This window comes from Clupea harengus, chromosome 3, assembly GCF_900700415.2.
Source record: "Clupea harengus chromosome 3, Ch_v2.0.2, whole genome shotgun sequence".
NCBI classification, from domain to species: Eukaryota; Metazoa; Chordata; class Actinopteri; order Clupeiformes; family Clupeidae; genus Clupea; species Clupea harengus.
In genome coordinates this window covers 5,762,487-5,774,313 of record NC_045154.1, presented here as the reverse complement: position 1 = coordinate 5,774,313, position 11,827 = coordinate 5,762,487, and the positions used below count along the sequence as shown (strand labels likewise).

The 11,827-nt window shown below is 41.0% G+C and overlaps 1 protein-coding gene across 4 annotated transcripts; it reads right to left on the bottom strand.

Moving 5' to 3' along the window:
* Positions 1-155: 155 nt before the first annotated feature.
* On the bottom strand, positions 156-10,971 carry il34 (interleukin 34). Of its 4 annotated transcripts, none has more exons than XM_031564367.2 (7): positions 9,931-10,971; positions 8,818-8,975; positions 6,701-6,804; positions 5,677-5,754; positions 5,283-5,456; positions 4,230-4,383; positions 156-1,605 (listed from the first exon to the last, which is right to left on the bottom strand). In XM_031564367.2, the coding sequence occupies exons 2-7, from the start codon at positions 8,855-8,857 to the stop codon at positions 1,541-1,543; spliced, it is 615 nt and encodes a 204-aa protein (XP_031420227.1). In that variant the 5' UTR covers positions 8,858-8,975; positions 9,931-10,971; the 3' UTR covers positions 156-1,540. The 4 variants fall into 4 exon arrangements, with proteins under 4 accessions (XP_031420227.1, XP_031420226.1, XP_031420228.1 ...); XM_031564366.1 differs by having other exon boundaries at positions 9,926-10,970; XM_031564368.2 differs by lacking the exon at positions 9,931-10,971 and adding an exon at positions 9,517-9,541.
* Positions 10,972-11,827: the final 856 nt, after the last annotated feature.

Below are 11,827 nucleotides of genomic sequence, written 5' to 3'. Positions count from 1 at the left end.
CACACGTAAAAGCACACGCACACGCTTTCATTCAAGCAAAAAGCAAATCAAATGCCTGTAGCAGTTAGTGTAATGTACAGCGAGTCAAATTATAATGACCTAGTGTTAAACAAACGTTATGAAAAGGCTGAAAATAAACATGAGGCACGCGAAGGTGATATGACAATTCATTTTTAATTCATGTAACATTTTGAACAGTCTTTAAAGCGTAAAAAAATAAATAACTAAAACTGTATGGACAACTCTTAAAGAAAACATAAAATCATGAGCTCTCTTTAGTTCAACAACACACAAGAACAATAGCTGTTAATTTTCAAATGCAAAACATCGTTTTGTTTAAGCTGCTCAAGAAGAAAGTCCAGAGTTAGAAGCTTAAGTCATGAGTTAGGCTACTGGAGGGAAATTCCTGACTCTGCCAGCAAGTCAGCAACATCTGTATGTAATTTACACAGGGGGAAAAACAAACCTTTTGAGACATCCTCACACACTAACATGACTGAGCAGTGATGAACAGCACGATTATGGCACTTACAGAGGCATCACAATAGTAAAACTGGTGTGATTAGACTTAATTAGAAGGCTCACTTGTATAGAACATTAACACGGTTAATATAAATAATCAGGAAAGTTCATAAGCCTTTCGAGCTGAGTGAGCAAACATGTTTTCTTGATTAATTAATGTATTACAGCAACATTTGTGTTAAGTCTTGTATCAGTGGTGTACATCTAACAACAAAGACAAACATTTCAATTTGGGGAAAAATTCAAATAAAATGTGTTTGAAAGACACTTGAAATGGGTTTTCATGTAGCACATTTGTAGTGTGAATGCAGACAAATGCGCGCCAAACCAAACAGACTGCTGTAGAACACTGAATTCCAAAGAGGCATGGTATCTTATGTCTTGCATGCATATACTGACCATTAATGATGACATACTCAACCAACTGTGGCATAATTACCAGCATGCCAGTTTTTGTGACATACATGACTGAAATAACAGCCCATAGTCTTCTGTCTCCACAGCATTACATAATTATTTGAATTTTACTGAAATTTTGAATCTGACAATTGAACTGATTTAATGACATTTCTACTGATACCAATGTAATTTTCCATATTTATTTTTCCTATTGAATTGTAAACTTAAATCTAATGTCTCAATGGCAAGTCATTGCGTGTATAAAATCCACATAATAATATTCTGCTTAAGTTATTTTTCCATATTCATTAGCATGTTTCAAAGTTAAAAGTCTATTAACAGTGGCCTATGACTTTTAAAATGATCTTAGATGTACGTGTCACCAAAACATGAAACACTACTGCAGGTTTTCAACTCTTCTGTGAAATGATTGTCTGTTGGAACTGCAAGACATGTGCAGGCTATCATACAGTACACCCAGAATGCCATGGCAGTGATCACAGCAGTGATCTCTTTCATACTGTTCCCAGCACTGGTGCTTCCCAACATCATGACTGTGCAGAAAAGGCAAGGGGACGCAAAACTATTGCAAGTGCAGGGCTCATAAAGCAGCTGTCTTCTAGTTCTTTGGAACCCCTTGATGCTGGGCCTTCTTCTCGTTTCTCCAGTGAGCTCGCTGACAGTCTGAGAAGGGTGAAAAAAAAAGAGAGAGAGTATTACACCACCCACACAGACACTCTCTAACAAACACATTCCATTCAGCACAGTCATACACTAGTGACTGCCACTGTCACAAGACTTACTGACAATTTATCTTGGCTGGACAAATAAGTAAGTAACACCCCCTAACTGAAGCAGGAAGTATGACTGGGATCCGAATCAAGAAACACACACACTTACAGGCCTGGCCCAGATAAGATGTAAAAGGAATGCAAATGTTCCTAGCCATGATTCAAGAGAAACTTCTGGGTCTTATTTTTAAATCTTTTTGGGTCCACTCTGTTAATAAAGACAATTAACGATCTTCCAGTCTCTGACGTAGCACCCCACTTAGTTATGGAGTCAATAGTTTCAAAATTCACAAATACATGTCACGCGATTCACAAATGTAAACGCTGTAATCCATGAATGGAGATTCAAGGGTATGATTGCATGTGAACACACTGCATTACATCTGTGCACTGTCCAGTTATGTGGACTAGTACCACTTCCACACCATAATGGACACATGCATACAACCAATTACATGAAGCACAGAGTTGGGGTGAGGTCCAAAAGTCTGAGACCTTACAGTTGCTGGGTGACTGCTTTTTTGTATCTACTTTTAACTTTTTAAAATCCAGAACAGACATAGAATGATGATTGATACTATTGCAGTTTGCTTGCTTTTTGTTGATAACTAATGTCGGTTAATGTTTGATAATAGCCCTCAGAGCTAACATTAAACTAGTTAAACCAGAGACGTGGTTAAACACCAATAATTGTTATTCTGATGTAAAGCCTATTTTCAAAGTGTCATGTTAGTGGAAATACTGTAAATCACTGAGATTCTCAAAGATGGACAATAAACTCTTGCTATGGTACAAGAGCCACTCTAGCCATTTCTGGCTGACGTAAATAGTTACTTATGTCGTCTATTCTGTGTTTGATTTACAGGGGGTCTAGTTACACCAAAAACAGATGGAACAGCGGAATCCCCCCTCATGATAGAACATAACACCTGCTTTTTAAAACCAGGCCTGTTATGTTGTAAAATAAAAATCTATTGTTTGAAGTCTTGTGTTGTAGTCCACATCACTGGACACTGCACAGATGTAATGCAGTGTGTTCAAATCCAATCATACCCTTGAATTTCTGTTCATGAATCTAGCTGCATCTTGAAAGTCTACAAAATGAAAGAATGCAGGGATGCGTCAGTCTGTAAATAAATGTAACATCATTTACATTTGTGAATCGTGTGACATTTATATGTGAATCACAAAATACATTTGAGAATCGTGCAACATTTATTTGTGAATTTTGAAACTCCAGCACCACACGGTATGCAATTGACTACAGGGTTTAATGGGGTGCTTCGTCAGAGACTGGAAGAAGAGAAAGCTAAAACAATGACTGTACAGTCATTTTCTACAGTTTCTTTACCGTTATTGAGGTAACCAGACACAGGTGTATCTCTGTAGGGATCATTTCCATGTTGCCAGACCCATATAACAACATTTATGAGCCTGTCAGTGGCAAAACAAGCTGTTTACTTTGTCGTGCTGGCTTGCCTCATAGGATTCCATTGTATAGCTGTTTTGCAGTTGCCGGTTTTGGTGTTCATTAATTAATTGATCTTGGTAAAAGTTTGGACTCAAAAAGATCTAAAAATAGGGCCCAGATTGAAACATCTGACAGTTTGTCTTTAAACTACACTAGAACCTTAGACACATGTTTGTGATGCACTGGTGTGTGGTGGCCCTGTCCCAGCATGTGCCTGCTCTGCATTGCCAAACTTCCAACTTGCCATGGCAAGCCCTTTTTGGGGTGGGCCACCACTCACACCACTATGCAGTTTAGTAAAGAAACAGCACAGATCCTGCTTCCTGTAGGTTATTAGGGAAAGTGGCAAGTCCTTAGGAAGGGGCCCATGAGTGTCTTTATCAACTGAGGCCATCGGCCTAAACAGACAGTGCCTGAGGCAGTCCATCTGGGATATGTTTCAAATGCACACTGTGTCACGGGGGCTCATTAAGCTCAGACTTCATTGTAGGATGATACATCGTCCTCTATCTCCACAATCGCTTTTGTCAGCAAAAACAAAAGAGTGTGCATGTACTAATCCTCCTTACAGAGAGGTCACACAGAATGCAAACATGCCTGTCAAACCCGTTTGTTAGTGTTTTTTTTTTCTTCCTTAGAAAAAAACATACTTCTCACCAGCCACCAAGAGAACATACAAGACTTGTTGACAGTATTCAATAGTGAGCCATTACTGTTATATTAAAGAAATTACCTTTTCTAGTGTCTATTACTTATGTAATAAACACTGTAGAAAGTGCCCTAAATAAGTATTTCTTAGGTAGTACATACTAATAATCTCCACCACTCCCCTGCCCCAATCCTGGATCTACTCTAACCCTAGTGCATTTTGTATTAATAAAAACATGTATTAATGTAACAAGTATGTTGGGGCACATACATGTACACCTATAAAACCTAAAACAATGTTTTCAGAGGGTCTTGTGAAAGTCTTATTCCACACTGGTGTCTCATTAGGAGAGTAGGTTGTGTTGTTAAATTGCGAGATGGTAATTATAGACACTCACAGTTTGAAGAAGATGGGAAGCAACTGCTGAAGATACAGTGCATGGTTTGGTAGCAGTTGTCCAGCAGGGATTTTGGTGTGGCCACATTCCACCGTTTTCCCAAGGAGCTCCCTAAAGCATCCCAGATTTGTTGTATTCGTTCTGGCGGATCCCTCTGAGTGAGAAAGAATAAAAGCACTTAGAATTCACACACACAAACACACACACCTTTTGACTTCCAGGGTTTCTGCAGGTTTCAACAAGTACAATTTTAGACTTTTTAAGACTACTTACTGCAATTTGAAACCTATTTTATGTCAATACTGGCAAAGAAGTGTAAAGGATATGAAAGAAAATAGGAGGCCAAGAATTACTTGCAAAGTATTCATTCATTGATTGTACACAGCACTGCGTGTTCGCAAGGGTGCGTGTATACACAACAATGAAGCTACATTGTTGAAAGTTTTAGCAACTGTTAACAAATGTTTAGCTACAGCCTAGCACCAAACTTTTTTTCAGATTCCATATTTTCAATTTTTTTCTACATTGTTTTTAAAGTTAAATTATTTAATTGTAATCAGATGTACAGTATGTCCACTACTTTGTCATCTAAACATTTTCCCCAAAATACATTTGAAAACAATACTGAAATGAATGTGACATTATACAACATTAACTTAATGTTAACATACTGAAAAAATGAAGGCCCCTCAAAATCATATTTAGGCCATTAAAGACATTTAATCTTAAAGAAACCCTGGACTTCCTTAAAGGTCACAGACATAAGCACCACATGCAGTCAAATGAAAGGACTATTATCATGTCAGTACATGTTCTTATCGGCTCTTAAGATAACCTTTTCCTTAACAGCAACCACAGTCTTTTACAATAACAAGCACTACAATAACAAAGACAGACATCAACTTGAACACTGTATGGTGACTTAGACCCCTGTAGTAGGCGTGAGTCATTGGAGTATGAGCCGGATACAGGGCAGGAGGGTGAGTAAAAGATGAGTCGTGTCTGAGGCTGTGGAGTGTGGTGATTAATAAGATCTCTGACCACGCTACCTACCCCCTCTGGGAATATTTGCTCCACGCTGAGGAAGAGCGTCTCCAGGTTAGACGTGAAGTTGTAGGAGGGGTGCTTCTTGGGCAAAACGCTTGTGATCTTCTTCAGAATGCCCAGGTTCACCCTCAACCACGTCACCTGCAGGTCCACGTCTTCTAGGCCCTCCACATTCCTCCTCTGTGCCAAAGCCAAACATGAGACATTACAGAGAAAGTAAAGAAAGTGAAATCAAAAAAGGAGGAGTGACAGCTGTACAGAAAATGAGGATGTCAAAGTGAAGTGAGGAAAAATGACAGAGAGTGAGAGAGAGGGGAAAAAAGAAAGAAAGAGGGAGGGATAGAGAGAGTGAAAGGATGACTAAGTCAACAAAATATTTGGGTCAGTCAAACAGACTCACCAGCCTGCTGACGTTTTTCAGCTTGAAGATCTCCTCATAGTGAACCCGTATGGTGTAGTTAATGGGCATGTTGTGCCTCTGAAAGTCAAAGAGGATTCATGGCTGGCATGAGTGTTTACCCTGCATTAGTTGGTATTCCTCATACATCAAAGGAAAGTATTTTCCATTTGCTGCTGCAAAACAGCCCTCCCACTCAACCCAACTCTACCAGACATAACCAATTCAACTCTGGCCCTTTCCCTTTTCCCACTTCTTCCTGCCACATTCTGTCTATCCAATGCATTCTTACCACAAGTTTGTCATCTGTCCGTTCTTAATGCCTTCCGTTTGCAGATCTTAACAAACCACCATCTTACCACTATTACTACTTAGATTTCAAGATGTGGATGTTCTGTATTATGCACACCAGCTGAAACATAACAGGTTGCCTGTAATACTGTAATATGCTGTTGTTGCTGCAGTACCTGTGTTCAACTGCACCAGGTGCATTAATACATTAACATATTAAAGGAGAACTCCTATTTTTTAACCCTATTTTCCCATCTTTTTACCAGGTGCAAAAACGATCAAATTGGTCCACTACTGAGTTAGAATACTATAACCACCAACCACAAAATGGTTATACAATGTAATCCTATGGGGCAAGGATCCACATCAATAGACCTGGTAGACCTCTGTTTGTTAACCACAATAACTGTAAAAGAAACTGTAGAACATGATGTAGAAATAATGTTTCAACAGTTATTAGTTTACCTTTCAACAGTTTCTTTACAGTTACTGAGGAAAGCCAAGATCATTGTAATGTATCAGACACTTCTAATAACATCATCATCAACATTTGACCCGGATGCTTGCCACATAGGATTACGTTGTATAGCAATTTTGTGGTTACAGTGTTCTAACTCAATACTGGACCTATTTCATTCGATTTTGTCCCTTTTTGTCCCAGCCAAAAAGATGGAAAAATAGGGCCCAGTTTCTTTTCCAGTAAAACTCAAGAAGACAACCCCCCCTTTCTTCTTACCATGAAGTGTATCCTTTCTTTTACACCCAGACTGTTATTCACCACAGTCAAGGCTTTGCAAATGGGACTGGTGCTTGTTGAAACTGACTGTGTCAAAACCAGACCTGCAGAAAACAAAATAGTACAGTCATTGAAGGTAACAATGTTTAATTTAAAGGTGCTATATGCAGTGTTAGCATTTCTTGCTTCAGTGCTAGCATTTCAGCAACTAAGTGCAAGCATTTCTAAACTTAGCCAGCATAGGAGTCCACCCCTAGTTTAAGTGTCTTCATACTAAATAATTGTCAGGTGGGGAGGCCTGTGTCTTTGGAAGTTTTCTGCTGCATTAAAACAGCCAGATCCTTTTGAGATTTTAGCTACCTGGGGCCCTGTGTCCAAGAGAGCATTTTATTTCCTCAGATCACATACCACCAATTATTTCTCAAAAGTATTTTAAGTCAAAGCTTAAAAATGAAAATAATGGGGGGGGAGCTGTGGCGCAAGCGGCCACCTGACCACCCGGGTTCGAATCCGACTCGCGGCCATTTCCCAATCCCAATTTTCTCCAGCTAATTTCCTCGCTGTCCTGTCCGATTAAAGGCAAAAAGCCCAAGATAAAACAAATGAAAATAATGCCCAAGGGATTGCCTAGATAAACAATTAGCTTGTTTACCGTGTATTAGATATTCATGTTTGTAAAGATTCCACTGTGAGATTATCACTGGCTACACAATGCAACACAATTGACACAGAAACAGTGTGTTATGAGCCATTTTGCCTTTGACATTTTGGCATTACATGTAAATGTAACTACAACCTAGGCAGTTATGTAAAATGACACAGCCCATCTTACAAAACCACACAGCAAGAAGGTATGGTAGAGTGGTACAGTGTAGTATGCCAAAAATGTCACAACATGCCTGCATTTGCCTTGTCTTTATACACTAACCAAACGTTCCTGAAGTGCCCACAAGGAGAAAATGGACCAGAAATAAATACTGAATAAATACCTACAACCCATGAAAGCCACAAAACAATAACCTCCCTCCAGATCCTCTACTGTAATCCCACATGTGGTTGAGAAGTGAGAGACAGGCGCTGCACGAAGTGGTCAGGAACAGCTCAACAAAATGGTCTTGTTAAGTGGACTAGCTGCATGGGAAAGACAAAGACTGACCCCGAGGGTATTGACTCTGACCGGCAGCATTTAAGTGGCGGCATCTATTTTCATCTGATTACTCTTTCCCATTCTTTTTTTGTCACGATAAGTGCTTGTGATGGCACACTGCTGTGAGCAGAGAGAGAGAGAGAGAGAGAGAGATAGAGAGAGAGAAAGAGAGAGAGATGCAGACCGACAGAGGGGCAGTCAACTGTCATTCCGCTGCACACTGCCATGTGGTTGGCTGCAGTGGTCAGGAAAAGGCGGGAGAAAATTCAAGTCAGCAAAGTGGCCGAAACCAACCACCACACTTTGCTGGGGCCAGGCGAGACAGTTGTGCCACAACACCCCTGTACAACTCCCCATGTTTCCCCCTCTCCCCCTCTGTGCTTCCCCTGGCTTTTTTCAACATCTTTTTTTCTCTCTCTCTCTTGCCACATCTCTTATCATTTTCCATCGTTGGTATCACCTCTCCATTTAGAACAGGACGTGGTTAGTCCACTGAAAGGTGTTTAACCACCGTTTTCTTTACTAATACCAAAAAACGAACATATGTGCACAGTGGTCTTCCCCTGTCTGTAGCTTTCTTTTTCTCTGAAATATGTAGAAGATTCTTAGTCCTTGTAGAAAAGGTTATTTTAGCATGACTCTTGTAATCTCAAATATCTGCAAGTAAATAAAGAAATTAATAATCATAAACAGTAGACCACACTGAGTTAGAGGTCTTCCATCTTCCCAGTCATAATGGTTGCATACCGACACCAAGCCTGGAATCCCACACCAAGATGTTGAAGGTGAATCTGGCATCTGCTCCAATTCAACCATGTCTCTTTTCCACCACCCATCATTCCTCCTGACATGTTGCAATAATCCCTCACCTCCCTTTCCCTTTCCCTCTCTCTCGCTCTCTCTCTCACACACACACACACACACACACACACACACACACACACACACACACAGAGAAAGGCTCTCTTACCAAACACCCAGCCTAGGATCCATGCTCCTGATCCGGCCATTCTTCCAATGTGGTTTACTCTTCTCTCAGCAGGTTCTCCTGGATGATGCTGGGAAGTGGTTGTTCCTTCTCAGCACAGCAGTTTGCCAGGCCCTCTCTCTCTCTCTTCCCTGCAGCTTCTGCAGACAGATGGAGACGAGAGTCAGAGATCACATTGAGCCCGCAAGGCACTCTTCTCTCCCTGACCTTCAGTGGGCCAGCCACGGGTCACACATGTAGCTGCGCGGGGAGCAACGCTGTTTCTTCCCTCTCTCTTTCTCTCTCTCTCTCTCTCTCCTTCCTCTACTAAGAAACTGCCCAAAGGATGATACAATTGGTCATTGCACTGCAAGAGTTATAGACATCCAGCCATCTTCAGAAAGTGCTGGGAGAAACGTTTAGCTGTGTTAAGAAAACACTCCCCCTAAAGTCTGAGTCAGAATGTTGCTTCCTTATCAGCTAAATCTTCTTCTTCTTCTTCTTCTTTTGTTGTTGTACAAAGTTTGTTTCAAGACACAGATACACTTTCAATACGTAGTGAATGCACTTCATACTTAATAATCTAGTAGAGATACCTAAAATATTAACTTAGTATGGTGTAACTGAAAGTATTTGAAATTCACTCGACAGCTGAGGGCATTGACTCCTCATCATCTAGCCGGTGTTCTACATTCAACATACCTGTTTTGACTAAGCTCCCTTCAGAGATAAGATTTAAAGGAGTGTCTTTTACGTTGCTTCGATCAGAACTCTGTTAGGGACGGAGACAAAAGAGGCTCACGGCGAATACAAATACAGAAACGCTTCTAAATGATACGTTATCTTAAATTAATGAAGTTGTAGGCTACAGGTTGTCAACACTGCTGCTAGATCTGCCATTGATTGCGCATCGAACTCTGACCATAAGATCATAATTGCACTATACCACAGAGTGTTTAAGAAATTAAATCTATGACCTCGGTGAATTAGCTGGTGGTGAATGTTTGCGTAAAAGGTCCAGGCGCTCAATCTGGATACGGCATGAAAGTGAACATCGAAGAACATCACATTAAAAACATATTTGAAAACCAAAAAACAACAATATACATACCCAACCTGTAATGAAATATTCACAAATACATCCTTGGGACGTCCGCTGAAACCAAACGAAATCTGCACGTTGAAGCAGCGACGTGCTTACAGAGGCATGCTTGATAGTCGCATTACATGCTAACCCCCCTGTCAACGAAGCACAACTGCAGACCCGAGTTGGAAATTCCCGACTTGTCTCCACCTCTGTTCTCAACAAATGTATCGATACCACTTAATGCTGAAAAATACGCACTTAACCCACCAGCCGATAAACTAGAGCCAGTTAGGGGAGGTGGAAGCAATACGCATGCAGGTTGCGCTGTCCATGTGATTTTATACGCTGGTCAACTGACGACTTACTTTCACTTTCGGCTGTTTATTAATTATTTAATAGTTGCAGTTATCAACTCCCTGATACCTATTCCAAACGGTGTCATCCATCCGGAATAGTCCATTCTCTTGCGTCGCAGGCGCATTTAAACAGTTTGGCAAGTGAATCATGGTACAATAATTCTATAATTGAGCGAAAAGAGAATACCAGCACAGCATCCTTTCGCCACAGTGCTCTGATTCTAAAAAACTAAGTAACTACCGGCGTATTCCCTGAACTTCAGGCAATTATGTTAGAGTCAGTGACCGCAGGACTGGATGTAGCCTACACACCACCATCAGGTCAATTGCCTTACCAATGCACTCATCCCCTCTGCGGCAGGCTGTCCCGCCGCAACGCCTCCACCAAACCATTACTGGTACCCTACGTCCTACAGTGGTTTCTGAGGTGAACAAGAATGATAAGAATACGCTTATATACTTCTGAGATGAACATGATAGCTAATTGGTTTGGGAAAGATTCGTCCTCCTAGGACAGCAGTTTTGCGAAAGTCTAACCTAACCTGGGCTACTGATGCCTGATTCTGCCTCCAACCCAGCATCTCTATTTCTTTTCTAAGGCGCTCTGATCTTTTCCAGGTCCACTGCACAGCATGCAATCAATTGCAAATGCCATCAATTGACAGGCTGCGAAGTCCAACTCAGATCGATCCATAGTTGCCATTAGCAGTTAAGCCCGCTCAATTCCTTATACATTCATGAAAATACTCCTTCTAACCTACAAAGCCCTAAAAGACTTTACCAATTTAGCTAAGGAATTAGATGTCCCCTACTGCCCACCAATACCAATTTGCTCACAGTGCCCTTTTAGTCAAGGGCGTAGGTTTGGTCTCTGCATTGGTAGGGACACTACGTGGCAGAGATACCTTTTCAGACAACTAACTAATCCTTCAAGTTATGATCTGTCAAAATGTAACGCTACTTGTGCTACCATCTGCACCCCATCCCCCAAAACATGGTCAAAACACCATATGCTCAGAGGGAAAATCCCAACGGAAGGAAAATAACGGCGGTGACCCAAAAGTTATCCTTATCAGCCGTGAGCCGTCATCAGTCATCCAGGACCAACCATTTCTCTCAGGACGATCAGCTGGTTTACCGCTTCCCCCCGTTTCCTAACATTTCTGCATAGCAATTAACGTGGACATATGGACAGTTGAATTGAACATTAGTAGGGGATAGACAGAGGTTAGACTCAGACCATAACATGGGTAATCATCTAGTCCATAACATCCTGACAGTAAGGCACCAGCTATGGCATCTGTAAGATGGAGTGGGTCATAAAGTCCCTGACATATGATGAGTAAACATGTGGTAGAGCAGAGTAACTCTGTGTCTGTGTGTGTAACTTCCTGCTCCTTAATTCTGATGCTCTTCTGTTGTTTCTGATGTAGCAACAACTCAATAAAGAGCTTCCAACTTATACAGAATGCTGCGGCTGGCACACTTACTACCACAAAAAATATGAACATATCTCACCTGCACTTGCCTCTCTGCACTGGCTCTTTGTCAAAAGCAGAATTGATTTCAA

Coding starts and splice junctions, on each gene's coding strand:
- il34 (XM_031564367.2), bottom strand. CDS start 8,857: ATGGCCGGATCAGGAGCATGGATCCTAGGCTGGGTGTTTG. Junction 5,457..5,676: donor TGAAAAACGTCAGCAGGCTG/GTGAGTCTGTTT, acceptor GCTTTGGCACAG/AGGAGGAATGTGGAGGGCCT. Junction 4,384..5,282: donor AGCAAATATTCCCAGAGGGG/GTAGGTAGCGTG, acceptor TTTCTCACTCAG/AGGGATCCGCCAGAACGAAT.